This window comes from Equus przewalskii, chromosome 16 (genome assembly GCF_037783145.1).
Source record: "Equus przewalskii isolate Varuska chromosome 16, EquPr2, whole genome shotgun sequence".
Taxonomy (NCBI): domain Eukaryota; kingdom Metazoa; phylum Chordata; class Mammalia; order Perissodactyla; family Equidae; genus Equus; species Equus przewalskii.
The window spans coordinates 40,980,818-41,002,517 of record NC_091846.1 but is presented as its reverse complement, the minus strand read 5'-3'; the positions used below and the strand labels follow the sequence as shown (position 1 = coordinate 41,002,517).

Below are 21,700 nucleotides of genomic sequence, written 5' to 3'. Positions count from 1 at the left end.
CCTCCTTAGATAGTTTTAGTTCTCTCAGAATCAATTGCGAGCAGCTTGCAACCAAATGCCTGATTAAAAAGTTAGCAGACCTTGAGTGCAATTACTTCAGCTCTATAGCACTCAGGCATTAAACCCGGTGTTAATTGTTTCCCATTTTTGTAACGATCCTTATAATAGGATAAAAACAGAAGAGATCATTTCTTGTAGTTAAAACAGCAGAAAATAAAGTCATTCACTCTGATTAATCTTTGCAATATGAAATTAAACACTATTAGGAGTAAGTACATTTTAGGATATTTTTTGATTCCAGTGAAGGTCATCATTCCTTCTGTCAAAACGTGTCTACAAATGGCCACTGCAACAAATTATTCACCTAAGGAAGAGGTTTATGTAATAAATAACTTTTAATGTAATTATTTAAGAATTTTTATATTGTTTCTGAGCATTATTTAGCTGAATTAATGTTCATCATAAATACACATTCCCTTAATAAATCACTTTATGGTCAGAGTGGCTTATATTTTCTTATGCATTATAATTTTTAAAACATTTAGACTAAATGTTTTTAAAGGATTGACCTTATATAAAGAAAAGGCACATTAAGAAGATTGCATGAAAAAAATAGTCTAGCCAACATTGCTTTATTCTAGCATTTCATAGCATTGAAAAGATTCGTTAAGGTTTAGAATTTGGGGCTGGACCCGTGGCTGAGTAGTTAAGTTTGCGTGCTCTGCTTTGGCTGCCCAGTTTTTCCTGGTTCGGATCCTGGGCATGGACACGTCACGCTCATCAAACGATGCTGAGGCAGTGTCCCACATGGCACAACCAGAGGCACTCACAACTAGCATACACAACTATGTACTGGGGGGGCTTTGGTGAGAAGAAGAAAAAGAAAAAGATGAAGATGATTGGCAACAGTTGTTAGCTCAGGTGCCAATCTTTAAAAAAAGAAGATTTAGAATTTTGTTATTTAAAATGCCTAACATATTAAATGTTTTCTGCGTGGGAGAATAAAGAAACGCTACCTCTTTTGCCCCTTTTGTAGTTGTTATTCCGTATAGCTATTTTGTGCCTTATTTTTATTTTTTTAACCTGTGATCAGGAAACTCAACTTCATCGTTTGTCAGGGAGTACTCATTGGGCATAACCGCTGCTTTCGATTGTTGAGACTCAGGCTGTGATATGTATTTTCTTTCATAATACAAGGGTCATCCACGGCAGAGTCCCCTGTAACTCCCAGTGAAGAAGACATTGTAGGCAGGGACACAACTTGTTGAATGGCCTTCAGAACCAAAAAGGTGGAAAAATCCACTGAGATAATCAACACTTCTATAGAATCCATTTCACTTCCGTCTTTTTTGTGTTGGGGGGGCGAAGATTGGCCCTGAGGTAACGTGTGTTGCCAATCTTCCTCTTTTTTTGCTTGAGGAAGATTGTCACTGAGCTCACATCCATGCCAATGTTCCTCTTTTCTGTGGGATATGGCCACAGAATGGCTTGACGGAGCAGGGGTCTGAATCTGCTTGATGGCTTGGTCTGTGCCCGGGATCCGAACCTGCAAACTCTGGGCTGCTGAAGCAGGGCAGGTAAACTCAACTACTACGCCACCAAGCCAGCCCCTCAATTGCTTTTAATTATTAAAAACATGCAAAGCTTATCTGTTTATCTTTTGTTTTTTCCATCTGTCACCTCAGGTAAATTTTCAGTATTATTTTCCTAAGAGATAAGAGGTTTTTTTTCATGTTTAAAAGAAAACTCAGTCAAGCTAGTTCTTTTATTTTCACATTTTCATTAAAGAAAAGAAAGCTTTAGGATTATGTAGATGGTTATATATTTTCATTCACTACATACTTTAAGTACCTGTCAGACGCTAAGGACTGTAGTAGGTACTAGATATTACAAGTCAAATAAGATATAGTTACTGACCTTGAGGAAATTCTACTTCTAGTTCTGATAGGTCATAATCTTCTGCCTGTATGATTTTGATCATAATTTCAGATAATAAGCTGAAAATACCACCTATCCAAAGAAATCCTGAAACAAACAATGGAGAGTGTTTTGAGGTACCGTTATTACGTACCCAGAATTATTTGGACCTGATCATTAAACTCCCAAAAGATAAAAATTACTACATCCATATTTATCTTATGTATTTAGGTGCAAGCAGTAAAAATCAAGAGATCCTCAGAAGCATTGAGAAATGTGCCTCAATAGCATCTAGAATTTCTAACATTAGCTTTGTTTAGGGGGTATAAAGTTTCTGTTCCACAGAGGAAAGCAAAAAAGAGTGGGCAAGAGGCTGATTGTGGAGAGTTACTATTTCCTGGTTTTTACATGGAATTATAAGCTATTAGGACTAAGAACTGTAGCCTCCCAGAGTCTTCCAAGTGGCCGTGCATGAGCTGCCATATCCCTCATTGGAAGGCTTCCCTGGTGAGTGGGATCCTTCTATTATGTACTGCTAGTGCACCCTGAATTTCTCCTTTATAATGCCTAATATATTTGTGATTATTTGTTCCAGTCCATTTCTTTTACTGGGTTGTAAGCCTTATGAGTGGAGAGACTGTGCCATTCTTGATGGAAAAACTTCCCTCAGTATCTAAGAGTATCTGATAGAAAGTAGGTGATTGAAGTTTCTGTTAACTAGCTGAGTAAAGAGCTCTAGGGAATCTCTTAAATCTTAAACTATTCTATCTTAGCGTGTATTCTCTACATTTACAAATTCTCCTAATGGTATAGTTCCAGAGATGTCCATTTTATGAGGACTCAGAATTTTTAGATAGTTTTTCTTTTACTCTATTTTGCTAATGTGTACATCTCTTACAGTTTGAAGCCTGATAAGGAAATTAGTGAATAGAATAAGTTGGAAGATTTTTAACATATGTTGCTAAACTAGATTTAAATCTCCAGTTGATAATTTTCAATTCTTTCTTTTCCTGGAAACACTATGATGCTACTTTTTGTTCTAACAGTATTGCCCTACAGACATTAGGAGAGGTTAGATGTGCATGGGAATCAAACGATCATGCGCTTGTGCTGAAAGAACTTTTTCTATCACAGTTTCCCAGGGACTAAAATTGGTTAGCTGCCATGTTTGATCAGTTATCACCTAAACTGCAGTTCTGATGAAAATCTCCTGGATTTTCATATCTGTGAAAAGTTGGTGATCAAACAAGATATCTGAACTGCATTCTCTATGTGCTTTGTCAGTCTGTGAAACGTAAGATAAGATGCCTTCTATAGACATTAAGCTCTATGATCTATTCCAGGAAAGGTAATTCCTTAATTCCCAAAGTACCATCATCTATCTTCTTCCATCTGTCAGGCTAGGACAGGAACTAGATCAGAATTGCTTTTTGACATGAGGAACATTTCATTTCATCTTCATGAAGTTAACTCTCTGAAATATGTCCCTAGAAGTGTCAAAATTGTTTTATATCATTGCAAAGTATGAATTAAAGTGTCTATTTAATGAAGAACCTTTAAAAGTTGACACTGTTTCAAAATTTTTAAAAAGGAACAAAGGACAATTGTAGACAACAATCACAACTTTGTGCGTACAGAAATATTCTTTTTTGAAATGCATGTAATTATATAAATATAGAACCTTTATTCATGACTTAAAAAGGACCAATCAGGGCTAAATATAAGAATGATGATACATGAGTATTTCTATCACACACATACACACAGACTCAATAGAAGTACAACTCAACGTAATACACACCAGTGCTATCATCTTTTAAATTCCTTGAAAACAGCCTGAAATCCCCTTCACTTTCACTACAAAAGTCTTTGTCTTCCTTTTCTCCCTGTTTAATCCTTGGATTTTTTAAAAAATAGACTTTATTTTTAGAGTAGTTTTATGTTTACAGAAAAAATTGTGCACAAAGTACAGAGTTCCCATATATACTCTCCTCCTGAATAGCTTCTCCTGCTAACATCTTGCTTTAGTTTGGTATATCTGTTATGATTAAGGAACAAGATTGACTTATTATTATTAACTAAAGTCCATAGTTTACATTAGTGTTAGCTCTTTGTGTTCTAATCCTTTTTATATATCCTTAAGAAAATTATTTTCAAATATTTATTTGTACTTTTCTCCCATTTTATTTCAGTGTACAGGTTTAAACAATTACTCACAAAAACAATTTCATTGAAAAGAATTAATTCCAGGCTATCAATTTGTCCATCATTTCTAATATCATCTTCCTAGGATAATATATTCCTGACTTTCACAATGCTAAATATAAACTTCAGGAAGTTTCATATTGTTTTTCAAATGGCAGGCTACCTTCTTAAATTTTAATGAACAAGCCAAATTGTGCCATAGAGTAAGTGGACTCTGGTATGGGAAATTTTCTAAATGTTTCATTCTGAAATTGTCTTTCTGTCTCTGCCCCAGACAAAAATTAGAAGGCATTTCTGGGCACAAGTGTTGAATCTTTGAGTCAAGAGAACTTACAAGTGTTTACTTTCTTATCTTCAAAAAATGTTACTAAGATTTTTGGATCTTTACCTTCTGGATATCTGTGTTCACACTTGGAACATAATATTTGGGAGTTTTGTCTCTTCAAACGTACGTTTTTCTGAGTATAGCTCATTATTTTATAGATGCTACCTAAATCTAAAGAAGCTTTTGACATGCAGAAGTTTTTGACATATGTTTGAATTTTATGTTTGTATCCAAGGAAAACAAATGATCCCCAGCACACAAATAACTGAGATTGGTGACTTGGTAATGTTTTCAAAGGAAAGACTGAGAGCCACAGGGCAAGTAGCGATTATCACTGAGATGTAGGAGTGACTTTTGTTTCAAATATCAGGCTCAAAGTCACAGTGACTGTCTGCAATAATAGGTGGATATTTTCTTGAAATAAAGTCCAACCACTTTGTTCAGAACAAAGGCTGCTCTCCCCAGGAGAAAAGAGATATAAAATCTCACTCATGTTTATTCCAACTGGGTTAGTTTCTCTGTTTTCTTAAGATCATTATAAGGGCTCTGATTCTAGCAGAGTTCAGTAGGTAGCTACATATTACATTTTTCAAAGCAATAGAGGCTTAAAACGTTTTCCTACAGAATATCAGGACATCAGTGTTTTACACTCTACTGAATAATGCTTATTAATACTTTCAAAAATATTTTGATATGATTTCCATATCCAAATGTTGCCACTCAACACATATGTAGCAAAGTTGCTTCATAAGCTTTTTCTCAGATTTCTGTAATTCAAAACCCCTTATGAAGTCCATCGCCATTTATCTCATTCTCTCAGACCATACCGCCTTCACTATTCTTTCTAAATTTATGGTCCAAAAAGAACATTCCTGCATATAAGTTGAGAATAAAGCTGAGACTGATTTTTATCTAAGGAACAGAAATTATGCACGTAGATGAGTGATGTCCTTCAAATTTGCCCTCGTTTGTTCCTACAGCGAATATTGTCATTTCTCAAAATATTTTGGATCTCCTCTTTTGTAATGGTTTTCAAAGATAGTTTTTAAGCCACTGAAGAAAATGTGTCATGTTATTTTGTAATCTCTCTTCTTTTTAAAATGCGATTGTTCATCACTACAGATGGCTTTTAGTTGTTTCAAAAAGTAAAAATAGATCATAAAAGGCAAACAGTTGGCACCTTGAGACTGTGCAATATAATGTCATGCAGGCATTCTAAACAATTCAAAGGTACAAACTCAAAAAATCTCTACAAATGCAGTGATATCACTGCTAAAGTATTTAGATTATTAAGTACCTCCTCTTTGAAAGAATTAAATAGATGTTTTATATCATTTCTGTTTATTCAAAAGCTGCTTTTCTTCAACTTATCACAACTTTATATGGTGTAGTCTACACTCAAAGAAGTATCATTGCTAAACAAGCAATTTTTTGTCACCAAGTCAGGCTATATATTATATGGCATTAAATATAAACCTGAAGAGTCTGTTTTGGGAATATAATTTGTGATATCAGAATTTATCTAGATTAATTCAGGTCTTCTTATTCAATTAATAAAGTTTGGATTTCATTTTTAGCATTAATAAGTAAAGCAAAGATCTCAGATATATTTGACAATTTCCTTGACTAAGAATAGGAAAATTTCTTTCTAAGACATGTGCAGTGTGTCTGTCTATATTGCAGTGTGCTCATAAGTTTTGTATCATATGTACATATAAATACGTATACATGAATTTATGTATATATTGTATCTATTTTTTTCAAAGCATCCTCATTTTCTTCCTAACTTACTCTGAAAAAAAATATGACTTTACTATCACACATTCCTAATCAAAATTTTTCAACTGTGAACAATATTTTCATTGACGTCCTTTGAGAGAGCTAAAGGAAGACAAAGTTAGAAAATGCTTGTCTATCACAAGTATTTTTTGCAATATAATTAGGATAAATGATGTTCTTAGTAAATGCTTGTTTAATATGATAGTTAATATACAGTTTTTTAGAGAATAGTCATCCTGTATCAATATGGGATGATTGTCTATCCTGTCTATCACATGTCAAATCATTTACCAATGAGTCCAAGATTTCAGATGAAATTCCAAGGATGCTTGTTTCTTTTTTGTGTGCTCTCTATGGCCAAAGCCAGCCCTTCCCTCTCTGCAGTGCTTCTCCCTGCCTCATTCTGCAAAAACATTTCTTAAATATGTGTCATGTTTATAGGAGAGCCTAGAAGAGAGAATTCAACAGTTGGTCAATTGTGTCATAGTCACGTTCTGTGCCTGTACGCACACATTTCCATATCCTCTAAGAGTAACTTGGATCTCTACCTATGTTTTGTACACTGTGTTCTACTCTCAATCTTCTTCATGCAAATTAGTCCCCCCATTAATCTGCCTCTAAGGATAGGGTTCTTTATTGTGACTGTTTTCGTGGCACCTATGCTAATTAATAGTTATGTGACCACCTCCACATTTGAATCATATGAATTACAGACTAGAAAGAGGCTGTTCTCCAAGAGCATTATTCCCATTGCCATTTTCCTTTTTTGCTGAAGAAGACATGATTGATGGCTCAGAGTTAATTGTAATCTATGGGCTGCCAGTGATAGATGTCCATCACATGTGCTAGGACTAGTTCACAGAAGTTTGCACTCCTTCACTGCTTCTAAAAAAGAGTTTTAATGTTCTTCTTTATCCTACAAAAGTAAGACCAGAAAGTTAAATAAATAAAATCAAACTTCCATATGTGACATAAGGTCAAACGAAACAGATTATACCACATTTTAGGTGCAAATTAACAATCCTTCATGAGGACTTTTAAACAACCTTATTGTACAGTAATAGTATTTCTTGGAGGATTTATACAGATTGCTTCTTCTACCCCTCTATTTGTGTTTCATTCTCTAACTTGGAATAACATGGTCTGTCCTCTAAAGTTGTGAATTACTGGTTTTCATTCTTACTAAATAATTATGATCTCGTGCTTGTTAGCAATGCACAAGGAAAGTTTAAAGTGTGTTTGTGTGTGTGTGTGTGTGTGCGCGCGTGTGTAAACTCTTCTCTGAGTCAAGTGCCCATGGTCTGAGGTTAATTACAATACAAAATGAGGGCTACCTGCTGAAAGGTACTACTTACCTAAAGAAAATATGGCCTATTTTGGTTTTACAAGTCTTATTTTGTATTGGGAGTTACTAACGGAGGGGAACACTAGGGAGATGCCCATTACCTCTTTTGTTAATTCTGCTAAAACTACTTAAGATGAATTCTTGAATCCCAGTTACCAAATCAGACTCTGCTTCTATTATTAATACTAAGAGATCTGACACACTTTTTTGGTGATTTTTAATTATCCAAAGAAAAGCTCACTTTTTGTTAAGGACTACACACTGTGTCAGTGGGTTCTATATATTTACTTAATAACTGTGATAATTTAGTGTAATTTCTAATTAAATTGCCACAACTATCATGTGTGCTGATTTTGTAAATATGATAAGGGTAACTTACTTTGTCACATGGATTTGTTTATACTAGAAATCTAAATTGGAAAGGACTCTTCCCTATTTCTGTACATATAATTTATAGATGCAAAAATTCTGCCTGCAGATTCAGGAACAGCTGCTCCTGTTTAATGTAGTCATTTTATATTTTGTATGCTCAGATAAAGTGCCTCATTCCTACTGGGCAACATTTAACTGTAAGAAATAGGTTGAGGGTATTTCTGATAGCAGAAACTAAATAAAAATACAGGGAGCAAAATAACCAACAATGCTGACAATTCTTAATCCTCTCTGCTTGTCTTGGACCCCAGAGGAAACTTAAGGGTGGGGTGATGCCCGCAAACCAAAGAGAAAAGTTGATTCAAACCCTTTTCTCTTTCTCTGCTGTCCCACAGGGGAAAATGACAAAGGCTGGAGAATCCTCTTTTATGTTTGCTCCTAGTATTTAAATTCAAGCACCAACGTTACACCCAAAAAGAGTAGCAGGAATTTACTTTTCCCTCAAGTTTCTTAAAGCTTTCAATGGTTTTTGCAAATGAAGAGAATTGCCATCTAACCTTCTCACAGATCACACTGAAATCAAAAAGAAACAAAATAAAATTATTTTTAAAATTTCACCTTCTGTTGTTAACATAAGTCTTCCAGCCATAGGCAGTTCTAAGAGATATTCAATGCATTTTATTTACAAAGCACGAGAAACTCAGGTCCTTACTTTGGGAAGTCATTTCACAATAAGACATTTACAAACTAAAGTAAATAGGCTAAGTTTAAGTCAATGTGAGTTTCCTACACACCCTGAGACAAGGTTCCTAAACTAAATGTGCAGATGAGCAGTGAAGTTAGAACAGCTGACAGCTCTATCCTGAAATGAAGCAGTTGCTTAGCAGCAGATCGTGAACTGGTTAACAGAGCAGTAAGCATAGTACATACGAACGCTCATTTCCCCTGAAAATGCTACTCAACTTTAAATGGCCACCTATCATCCACACCCTAGTCCTTTTTTATATAAGAATGAAAAAATTCATTTTAAAATTGCTGACACCTTTATATCTGTCACCTATGATCAGAGAAGATGTTACATATCTTTCTCAAACACAAACTGAATCTTCTCATTTGTCTCCAGACATTCAAAAATGTAGACATTGAAGAGGCAAGAAGGAAGGGCTGACAGCTAGTGGAATGCTATCATGTTTCATTTTGCTACTTTTAAAACAGGGCAATACTCACTGAAGAGTTCTTGTGGGGGAGAGAGAGAGCTTTTCCCACAGTAAAGCGTCTTTGGAGGATGGACAATGATATTTCATTTCTACTGTATCCCCTTAGATCTCCTAATGAAATTCTGAATAAATCATCTTCATTCAGTAAATATTCATTATAAGCTCATAAAATGTCAAGTGTATACGTTCCTCAGAAAAACTTGCTGGTTTTGATTTCATCAATTCTTATTTGAGGTTGTTAAGATTTCTCTAACTACCTAGAGGAAAAAAACTGCAAAAAATTGCGAAGTTAACAATGATTCTATATTTGAGTCAAGAATAGCCTAGTCTAATAGTCTCAGATACTCTTCTATCCTTTTTATTTTTCGTTGTCACAGATTGGCAATGAATCCCAATCTGAGAATTGCAACAGATCTGGAGATTGTTTAGGATAAACTCAGAATGCACTCCCATTCTTTCTTTTTTCTCCCTCGGTCATTGCTGATTAATACAGTGAAGGTCTCCTATTCATGCACTGACCTTGCCTAAGTCTGCATAGTTTGCAAGAATTAGAAGGGAATCACATTATAAAAAGGTGACACACAGCTGCTGGCCAAAAACATTCCTCAGAACTGATAGGGAGTAACTTAATGAAATTCTACTTTTTAGCAAGTTGTGGGATATAGTTTTTGTCTTGTTCACCATTATATTCTTAGCAATTAGAATGGTGTCTAACACAGAGTAGGTACTCATAATTATTTATTAAATGAATGGATGAGTGAATAGTGTTTTATGTTGAAAATCAGAAAATGCAGGATTTGGGTCCCACTGCAAGTCGCTTTGCCTGATTTCCTCATCTGAAAAAATGTAGCAGAATAAAATAGGATAGAAAATCCCTAAATAATATCCAGCTTAAAAGAAAAAACCTAGAAACTCTACATTAACAGAATCATTTTAACATAAGTGCTTCCAATAAACAGGATAGGAGATTAACTCAATTTACCAGTTACAAATAATAAAATCACTCATTATAAAGTAATTCTGTGCTCAAAATATTTCATTTATTACCAGTTGAAAAGTCCCTTATGATTTTGTCCTTCAAAACTATTCCTTATTGCTGATAATGGGCCCATTTTCACTCATAAGTTACTAATACCTTTCCTAAGTCCTGTATCCAGGAATCTTTTCTTCATTTACTGCCTAGTTCTCATCTCTCAAACATGAATGAAGAAGAACATGTGTGTATTAATATTAATTCCCTTCAGTTGAGCCTGCATGTATTGAGCAAAAGCAAATTAAGCTATAACCACAGTTTGCTTTTTCGGTCACATTTACCTTACCTTCTAAACCACTATGAGTTTTATTCGATTCTGGATTTTATTAAGAGGAAGACTGTGCGTTGATTTTAGATGGCAAGCAGCTATTGAGCAACTTACTATTGAATCAAATGAGTGGTTTCAGCTGAAAAGGTGTTCTTCTGTCATTTAAAAATTCCTCTTCCTATAGCTTGCAAGCTAAGACTATAGCCATGACTGTTATTGTTTACATCTCAATTAAAATATGTTCTTTTAAAAATAAGGAAGATCAAAATGTTTCTAATTAGCACTATAAAAAATATTTGTATTAAAATGCAGTTTCCAGTCTCCAGATTTTGTTTCAACCCTCTTTGGGATGATTTCTTTGGTTACTCTGGGAAGAGATATATATGAAAATATTATTTCAAATAAACAAAAAGCATATCTTTATTGAGTTTAATGCTGAGATAAAGCAAAAACAAAGTCAGAAAAGGAACTTTAATATGATTTTGTCCTTTATTTCATAATAAATAATTTCTGGCTGATGTGTGTGTTTGTGTATGTATGTGTGTGTACACTCTTTAGACATTAGATAAATAGATAGATGATATATTATTTCTTAAATGTGGTTAAAGGAACTAAATCAGAATTAGGAGTATGTCCTTGAAAAGATATTTAAAGAATTCTTTACAAATAAACCCATATTTAAACAATTCTAAAGCACTTTTTTCTACTGTCATAGTATCAATTTATAATTTTCCAGAGAATAATTATTTTAAATGTTTGTCACTAACTGGTAAATTTATTTTTTTGACTTGTAATAATTGGCTTAGTGCTAAATTCATGTTGTTACTTTGTGATTTGAGGAGAAGGCAAGGATCTTTAATTGCAATGATTAAAAAGCTTAGGTAAAGAAAGTAACGAATGGAAGTCAGAACAGTAGAGCCGGGATAAGAAGATGGTTTGGCATTCCTTAGCTGGAGAGAAAGCCCACCTACTGTCTACCAGATCTTTCTGTTCTCTTGGACTAAGTTCTAATTTGCTATAAGTGATGAAGAGGAATGCTTAAAAGTTAGAATATTTTCTTTTTATTGAGGTTATGATAGTTTATAACATTGTGAAATTTCAGTTGTACATTATTATTTGTCAGTCATCTTACAGGTGCGCCCCTTCACCCTTTGTGCCCACCCATATCTTCTTTGTCCAGTCATCAGCCGATGGGCACTTAGGTTGCTTCCACATCTTGGCTATTGTGAATAATGCTGCAAAGAACACAGGGGTGCATACATCTCTCTGAATTGCCGATTTCAAGTTCTTTGGATAGATACCCGGTAGCGGGATGGCTGGGTCATATGTTTTTTCTATTTTTAATTTTTTGAGAAATCTCCATACAGTTTTCCATAGTGGCTGCACTAGTTTGCATTCCCACCAGCAGTGTATCAGGGTTCCTTTTTCTCCACAACCTCTTGTCTTGGTTATTATAGCCACGTTAGAATATGTTTTAATATTACAGAGATAATGCATGGAAATTTTAATGTAGTTCAAACAATAAAATTTTAAAATACCACAATTTCATGACCAAATAATATCACTTTAAACACTTGATGTATGCATATTGACACACAAAAACACATTAACAAGAATGCAATTCAACCAAGTAACATTTTTACTAACCTGATTTTTATACTTAATGATAGATTATATATATTTTCTATATCTATAAACATTAGCACAATTTTAAGTATTGTGAATTATTCAATTGTATAATATTACATAACTTTAATTAATCACCTATTGGACATTTCACTTTTTTCTGCCTTTTTGCTATTTCATGCAAAGACACAATGAAACTTACCACCAAATCTTTGCACACGGGAATCTCTCTGGATTAATGGGACTGGGATTGTAGGCTTGAATGTGAGTCATTCATTGATGAATATTCAATACCAGTAAGAAACACTCATGAGAAGCGTTCAAGTAATGATTGGGATTTCTTAGGAGATTCATTCTTTCAGTGACTCTTGAAGAAAAGTGCCCAATACAGGAAATACATAGATCTTCCCAGGACGTCTTGAATTTTCCCTCGTTCTTTTCAAAGGTGCTTTGTGATGTTTCTCAAATGGAACCAGTGACACCTTCTGACTTGCAGGATCCTGGACTTATCTATGTTTGCATGAATGGCCCTTTATGATTGTGTAGAGTACAGAGTCTCTGATGGAAGCTTCCCCTGGGCAGAGTTCCTATCAGCAGCCCTGAGATAAAATAACATGAAGCAGTCTTAGGAGTTGTTTGTTCCCATCTTATTCTTTCTCAGGGCAGCCAGGGACCTGGAGCTAACCTGTCAGTGATAAACAAGACAAACAAATGTGACATTCAAACCATTAACCAGACATAGCCGATAATAACAATAATGTTTCCCATGGGAGAAAATGGAATGGGTAAGAAATGGATTTAGGAAACAAAATGTAAGTGCCCAGCTTTGGAAAGTCTGAAGCCGTCTCGTGATAACACGTGGTGTCTCAATGCAGTCAGGCAGGGTTTGACTATGTTTATAAGCCAAATTGGGCCTATTTCCATGGGGATAACCCAAAGGCAAAATTCCCAGAGACAGTAAGAAAAAATCCTCCCTCTTTCTCTCTTCGAATATACAAACAATTGTTTCTTGAAAGGAGAATGAGAAAAGCTTCACTTTCTCTAAGGAGAAAGCCTGTATTCTAAACAGTTGGTCTTCATCCCTCACTCCCACCCAAAAGCAGCTTCCCCTCAGAGAGGCTCTGAGCTGACATGATCTACAGGCACCTTCTGAGGCATTCCAAGATTCCGGGGTTCACGCAGTTTTCTTCCAAAAGAACAATACTTGTTTTCTAGGCTGAAGGAATCATATCTTTAAAACTAACATTGATAGCCCCGGTTAAAAGAGAATATATAGCTATAAATTTCAAGAATTAGAGCTACCTTTTATTGAGTACCTACTATGTGTCACGTATTATATACCAGGAACATGTCTTATTTTATCTATTTGAGCCTTACAACACGCCTCTGGCGAAGGCACTATTTTCTCTGTTTTACAAAGGCAGGAACTCCTTCAAAGAAATAAAGTGCCGTGCCGTGGGCCAGTCTCTGCTGAGCAAGGGCTCCCAGCCAAAATGTCTGGTTCTGGCTCCTCACCTGGTGCTCTTTAGCAAAACCAGAATGAGTGCTATTGAATCCTTGATGACACCCCCAACTCCTGTTTCTTAACACTTCATAGATCCTCATTTTTCTGCACTTCAACTTATTTAGATACGTTACTTATATCTACTTTGATATTTCAAACATTCTTCTACTTGCATCAGTCATTGTGATGATAAATTAAAGATTGATTTGCTTGATCAATTTGCTTTTCATACCGTAATATCCCTGTCCTAATTCTTAGTCCATATGCATCACCACCCCCACCTCCCATTAGACTGACGAATTGTGCACAATTTTGCCAATTAAGACTTAAACATCTTTGAGTCAAATTAATTAGGGAATATTTCCATAAGGCACAGTAGTTTAAACATTATATTACTCTAATTTACAGTGTCTTATTGCAAATAAATTACACTAGATTTCTGTCTTTTCTTATTCTCACTTATAAAGTGGTAAAGAATTGTCATAGTGTATATGAGAGATGGAATCTAATAAGTGTATTTGAAATAGTTTTGAAGAAAACATTTTCCCTGTTATTCTCAGTGTAATTAACGTACCAGGCTATACCATATATATATATATATATATATATATATATATATATATATGTAGCTCAATAAATGCTAGTTCTAATGACCATACTGTGGAAACTACTGGATTCAGATTCAAGTATAAATGGTATTGCAGATTTAGACACTTCTTAGGAGAAAAAAATATTGTAATTGAAGCAACATTAATTGTGTTTAGAAGAAGATCACAGATGCAAATTTTCCTCTTTTTCTTCTGTCTATGAAACATATAACTTATAATGGCTTATGAGGCTTCTGGAAATGCTTTATACAGATTGCAGAATCATCTGTTCCGTTGTCTTTCTGTTGTGTTTTGACTTTTTTACTCACGTGAGCTATAACTAAGAGATATTCCTCCAGAGATAACATCGAAGATACTTGAATCACTAAAACTATGGATTTTTAGTAGGCTAATCACTTTCAGAGCTGTCTTTGACAGTCACGTAAAAAGGGCAGTCTGGTCATTGGCATTAGTGCCAGGTTTATCACAAAGGATACTGAGGAATTAAGGGCATATTGAAACAGAATGGAAAATACTTGTATTATTGGTTTTCCCTAGAGGGTAAATTTACATGAGGGGGGAAACAGTATGATAAATGAAAATGGTAGCTTGACCTTTCCTATACAAGGAGAAATACATTTTGGATATTAATATTCCAATTTGGCTCGCATATCATGTAGCACTCACCTAGGCACGTTTCAAAACTATTGAGGGAGGAATGATGGTACTGACAGAGTTGTGCATGAAGGTGAAATGTGCTACAATAGACTCAATTAGTACCATTTATGATTATAGTTTATGTGATGTTGGCATCAGTTCATTAAAAATGTACTGAACTATCAAATCATTTCACACAGGTCGTTGAACAGCAATAAAGTGGTATCAGCTCTTCTCCATTATGACTCAGAGCTGGATTTGAACCAGTGACTCATAGGAAATAGACTATGTTCTACTGTCAGTGTGTAAAAACGCACTTGTAGAGTAGCAGTATTTCTGTCTGTAGCATTTTGTCTCTAACTGCATTAGTTTTTCTTTGAGATGGATACAATCTATAAGTTCTCTCGAAAAACAAATTTTAGGTATTGTAAAATGATCATATTATACATTATGTATTTATATATTTTATTATTTATATATTCACAATTTTATTAAATCTGAGTAAAAGTGGTCACATATGACACGATATTGAATGGTCTTTTGGCTGTTAAAGCAGAATGAAAATTAGGTGCAGTCATACATATAGCGCAAATTTACAACTCTCATATAATTCATAAGGCATAAATCTCTACCCTGTATAACTGTAAATATTCTTATAGCTCATGGATTACATCAGCTAAAAGAATATTTACCAAGAGAGTTAAGCAGCAGTCTGTGCTGAAATGCACAATTTTATTTTATTAAAACACTAAAATTTATTGAAATGCCATATACATATTTTAGGTCATTTCTGATACTGACATTGTGCAAATAGATGACAAAGTAATATTCCAAACACCTTTCAACTGGGATATCCCATAACCAGTGGCTGGTGGTAATATCTGGGCCAGTGGGCAATAATGACTTCATTGCAAAAACTACCTTGAAACTATCAAGAAATCACATGCCTGGTCATTCAAAAAAATGGAATGTTGTATTATCTATGTATTTATTCAGATCTATGGAACAAACATTTGCACATTTCTGCTTCTTTAAAGTATTTTTGTATAACTTCAACAACTACTATAGATATTCTCTTTTTGCCTTTCTTGCTACAAATCTTAACCACTTCTCGTTAGTTTTTTGTTCTTGAATTGTACAAGATTGAAATCTTTTCTTAGATTTTGCGAGTTGTACATTACAAAGTAAATAGCAAATAATAAATGTTTGTTCCTAGCTTTGTTGCAAGTTTTATTTACTTTGCTTTTTACATTGTATCGTTTGTTGAAAATTGCTTAGAATTTGTGTGCCGCTGCGCCTGTTTCATTTGGGAGGAGTGTTAATCCGCGTGTCCTGTGGTCTTCTTTGTAGTCGCAGCGCCGCGTTACGTTTCACCTCCCTGATGGCTCCCAGGAAAGCTGCAGTGACAGTGGTCTGGGAGACCACGAGCCGGTGGGTAGTGGAACCCTGATCTCACACCCTCTTCCTCTGGTTCAGCCACAGGACGAATTCTACGACCAGGCCTCTCCGGACAAGAGGACCGAGGCGGACGGCAACTCTGACCCCAACTCTGGTAAGTCCCCTTAAAAACTTCCACCCCTTCGAGTTCTTCTGGTTTTCTGTTGTGCGTTTGAGTTTTAACCGTAATTCTGGGGAGCAAGTAAATAGACATTTGGTTGCTTTTTGCTGGCTATATTGTTGTTATATTCTTTGCTGTATGTCAAGCCAAATGTGTTGATATATTTGTTGTTAAATTGCATAATGCATCTTTATTTTATGAACCGTTAAAGAAGAAACAATGCTACAAATATAATTGTGAAAAGCCATTTGTTACAAGACATCCTGTCAAAGATGTTAAAATGTGAAGACATTTTAACATTATTTTAGAACTGGTAAAATACAGTTAAGTAGAACATAATCAACGAAGAATAAGGGAAAAAAAGTATATATATATATATATATAAAATTGTCCTGTGGAATGCTATTTTCAAATGAAGACAATAAAAAAGATAAAACAGTAATTAGAACAAGAGTGAAGAGGGGTGATAATGAGTTTCGCGTTTTACCTTTTTGTCTATTTCAATTTGCGATGATTTGGTTTTAATCAATACTTTGGCAAGCTGAACGAGTGAGATGTAATTGGCAAAAACCTTTCTTCTCTACAGACCCACACCCCACTTCAGAAATCACTGCCTAAAGTCAGTCCTGTGAGGCTGCTTCTTCCTTGGCCTTTGGAGGAAATTTTGGGCAAGTGCTATACCTTTTTTGGTCATGCTATTATTTAAAAAAGAAAAAAAATCACTAATCAGTTCACTTTTATTAAAAAATTGAGTTCAATCCGATAATAATTATGTCCAGTCCAGAATAATAAACATGATTTCTATTTGATTTAAATTAAAAGTTTTTTCTAACTTTTCTTGAACTTGCTTAAAACTGGTTGCCTACAGCATGAAATGAGGATAAGGTGACTTTTTCCTAATTTTCTAGCTACTTCTCTCCTACTGCTTTAGACATTAAAGTGCCTCTGGCAATTTTGTGGCTGAAGTAGAAATACCAAGAGGAGGTAAAAAGCATGAAAAGGCTTTCTTCACTAGTCCTGTTGTGGTAATCCAGCTTTGGTGTTCTCTGACTTCTAGGATTTTAAACTGTTTCCTGGGTGGTGGAGGGATCTTTTGTACGTCTCCTCCAGTCTGTGCCCCCATCTCTGCAGGTTTCTCTGATACATGGTTCTCTTCTCATTGGCATCGTGACATTTGCATCTCCTTTCTGCTAAGGTTTTTCCCTGTATCAGCCAATCTTTTAGAAAGATCTAAGTAAATTCCATACCAGCTGTGGTTCTTGACCTCTCGTGTTCTATATCTTGGTCTCATAATGAAAATGTAAGTGCATCTTTTGACTTCACATATCCAGAAGGTCAGGCCGTACCCAAAGGGACAATTTCTCATCACACAGCATTTGGGTGAGCTGGCCAACTATTCTCCTTAGATTTCTTGGGTTTGATTAGTCTAAGCACCATTGAATCGAAGTGGTTCCACTGAATCAGCCTTTCCTGGGCTTGTGTGAAGAGGTCAGAGAGGTAGCACAGCGCTTTGTAAACTGATTTCCTAGTCTCCAATTTTAAAACATCTCTTATTGGCATTAAGCCAAAGGTCTCAAAACAGGTTCTTGACTACCTCTTCTGAAGATGGTAGTGGTTGGCTCCTCTTGTATAAGCCAAAACCAAGACAGAAAGACTCCATTTTAAACATTCTGGTGCAAATGGTTTTAGGACTTATCTACATAGTTCAACAAAGTTATTTTTATAGATATAGAAATTTAAAAGAAAGTAGACTGAAGTATGGTGAACCTAAGCTGCCCTAGGCCAGACCATTATCCAATATGAGCACCTACTCACGCAATGACTTCTTAGACCTGGGTAACAGCACTGGGCAAGCCGCCAAATGCAAGAAGATAGAAGAGATTCTAAAGCCAAAAAAAACCCTTTTAAGCCTGGTTCAAGAAGTCCCCAGAGTTATTGCCAATCTAGTCACATGGAAAAAGAGACCCAAGAGATGGCACACCCTTGCACACTCCAACATTCAACTCAACATGGTGACTTCACCCAGGAGAATCATGGTCAATAAAATGTGTTAAACTGAACAGTGGTGCTTGATGGCGACAGCATCCTTATTCAACATTGGGAAAGAAGAAGAGGCAGATAGGGAAAGGAGGAGCCCAGAGGGCCCCTCGAGGCTAGCAGTTCTTTTGACATTTAATGGGAGTTAAAATTTTAACCTCCTTTGTAAATGTCTAGAGCAGAATTAATTAGAATAGCCCAGAGATATTAAGAGATTCATAACTAAATGGTAATTCATATTAGAATAGTATTATGATATATTATCTTAAAATTCTGCAGTCACATTTTTGTAATTAACTTTGAAGAATTTGTAAAGTGAGGTACAGTATAATTGAAGCAATAATCTTCAATAGTAATAATCTTGCTATTTAGATCTAAACTGTTTCCTTTGTCTTCACTGGGGTTTTCTGTCTGTGGTCTGATAATTCTTAAAGAGGCATGATTTTCTAGCAATTGTGCTATATGTGTATAAATCATGAATGTCAGTATTATCTATAGAGTTGTTAACTGTTGCATGTGTATGAATTCCTCTTTTTTTTCAAATATGATACTTCTCAATTAAAAAAATCACTAAGAATTAGGACTGATTTCATAGTAACTCTTTTCATTGTGCATTTTTTCAAAAAAATTAATACAAATGATGTCTTATGGGAGGTCTTTGAAAACTTTAGGCTTTAATATAGGGTCTTGCTTCTAAACACACACAATCACACACAGAAGCATTGATTTAAAATATTCTTTATTTTAAATTTTATAATTTTGGGTCGTTGGCATCATCAGTTTTATGTTATATCAAACTTGATTTTTTTTAAAAAATAAGGAAAAGATGGAAATTTTTACATGCAATGCCAAAAATAAATTTAAAAGTTTGCAAATTAATCTATAATCAATGGTTTTTGTAAGTGATATGTAAAATCTAGAGTAATCTTTATCTATTGTATCAGATATGACTCATGCCAATAATTTAGATGTGCTGGAAATATAACTTTCATTTTTTTCTTTCATTTATTTTTAAATTTCTAATCCCCATTTTGCCAGTGTGGCAGAAACTACACTTCTTTTTTCCTTCAATCCCAGCGATTCTATATCAAGCCATAAAGAGTTGAGATATTCTGGTCCCTGGGTTATCTGTCTATGTTCACTGAGATGCCCATTGTCTCATTAGGTCCACATGAGTCTCAAATGACACTGCCTTCGTTCCAGTCCTCCTGGCTCCTTCAGAAATACTGCTGTTGCCTTTGTGCCGTGGAAGGGCAAAGGAGTTTGTGCAAGGCTGTCTCTGGACCCCCGGGCCTAGCTGCCCAGTGCAGTGCATCACTTTCTAGGATCTTCTTGTTTCCTTGGACTCTGTCGTGAAATCTGGCTTTAGGACTCTCTCATCCCAAGCCTCCGGATTTCTCTGAGTTCTGCCCAACAAGCAGGATGTGGAATCTCTCCTCTTTATTCCCATCCCTTTCACCCCTCTTCTTCCCAGTCAGGTTGAGTAAATGTTTTTAATGTCTGGGCTTGGGGATCCCCACTGTTTTTCTTGATAGTTTCCCTCAAAGACACAAGTCCTCTTTTTTCTTTTTTTTTTTTTTGCCTCAGTAGCAACTGAAAAGATAAGCTCCGTGGCAGGTTTAGAACTTTGCAAAATAACTGAATGCTTTTTTACTGTTCTCCACTCTGTCTCATCCTCATCCATTCAGTGAATCTGAAACCTGTATCTGCCAGCCCAATTTGAAAAAACTGGGGTAGATAAAGGGATATATACAAGCAGATAAAAAATCGTTAATATTTCAAAATTATTTTCACAAATAAGTAAAATGATTTTTGTCCTTATTGCTAAAACAGTTACAGAGCATGCTATTAACTTGAACAGTGGGTGGATATAAAACTGATAGACGAAAAGAATTATTCCTTTTTAACAAAGTGGTTTTTAAAAATGTGTGGTGAAGAATTTCACCCCGTTAATCATTGATTACCTTGAGATGCTGTTCTCACAGGAAATCTGGGATATATATTTGAGTAGTATATTAATTTACAGAATGAATTGGTGCCTTAGAACTCTCCAATGGTGATGAATAAATTTGTTTCTTTTTTCACTATCAGTATCACAGAAAATAAATTTTTGAGACAATTGTAGATATATGAGTATGTGCTGGGATTTAAATGATATTAAAAATTATTTATTTTATTCAATGTGATAATGTAATTGCAGTTTTATTCAAAGGAAATCCTTATTGGTCGTGATAGATTATGAAGAATTTATAAGAGAAACAATATGATGTCTGGAATTTGTTTTAATAATACTTCAGCAAAATAATAATAGTGATAGTAATGATAGGAATGAATTAAACGACGAGATGTTAGTAATTGAGGTTGGATAATGGCTGTATGGAAGTTATTATACCATTCTCTCTAATTTTTTGTGTATTTTAAAATTCCCAAAATAGAAAGTTTATTTTAAGTATATAGTGGGAGTCTGGTATAAAACTCAGAATCAGTCTATAAAACATATCTGCCCTTGTTAGCTCAGGGCAGATCTTCCTCAGGAAAAACAAACAAACAAAAATATATCTGTTTTTCCTCTTTCTCTTAATCTTTTTGATGCAAAGACATGGTTTAGTTTACAAAAGTATAGCCAAATGTTTTTGTATACAGCAAGCATATTTTATACATTGAAGTACGTTTCAAATGGTGAAATTGCAATTAAGCAGAGATTTTCAGTAATTACATATGTATTTGGAATACTTGAATGTAAATGGGTGTTTGCCTCCATTAAAGACCTTTTGAGTAAAATAAAGCTTTGAGAACGTCCCTTTAAAATTTAGCAATAAAATCATTAAGCACAAACCTCAGCCCTGAGCTGTTGTATGACACCCAAGAAGAGATTAAAGGCAGGGCATGACAAGTACCTCTCTGGTAACCAAATAGACGGTGTCTCTATGTTCTAGGTACATCTGAGTCTTAGAGCTGACTTAGCCAACTGCCCCAGGAATGACACACAGACATGCAGTATTTCCTGTACTGAGTTTTGTTACCTTTTCTGCATTCAAAGATTTATCCCATTCCCAAATAGCAGAGTAAATCATAATTCCTTAAGAACTTAACTCATTTATGTGATCATACGCTCCATGTAAAATTCAATAAAACCATTAATTCTAAGAAAAGACTAAAGGGATTTGCAATTGAAGATTGCTATTTTTGACCAATATGACTAGACTGATGAAAGAATTTTACTAAGTTATAAGCAAACAAAAACAATTATGTGATCAGATCAGGGTCAGC

At 34.9% G+C, this 21,700-nt stretch overlaps 1 protein-coding gene across 12 annotated transcripts in view; it reads left to right on the top strand.

The window, feature by feature from the left end:
- Nucleotides 1-21,700, top strand: part of PCDH9 (protocadherin 9) — an 880,956-nt gene that overhangs the window by 564,934 nt on the left and 294,322 nt on the right. For 6 of the 12 annotated variants that reach the window (XM_070578887.1, XM_070578885.1, XM_070578884.1 and 3 more), the window contains one exon: nucleotides 16,312-16,387. In XM_070578887.1, coding sequence (XP_070434988.1) covers nucleotides 16,312-16,387 — 76 coding nt within the window. Of the gene's footprint in view, nucleotides 1-16,185; nucleotides 16,388-21,700 lie in introns of all 12 variants that reach the window. The other 6 variants (XM_070578883.1, XM_070578882.1, XM_070578881.1 and 3 more) reach the window with 1 other exon arrangement.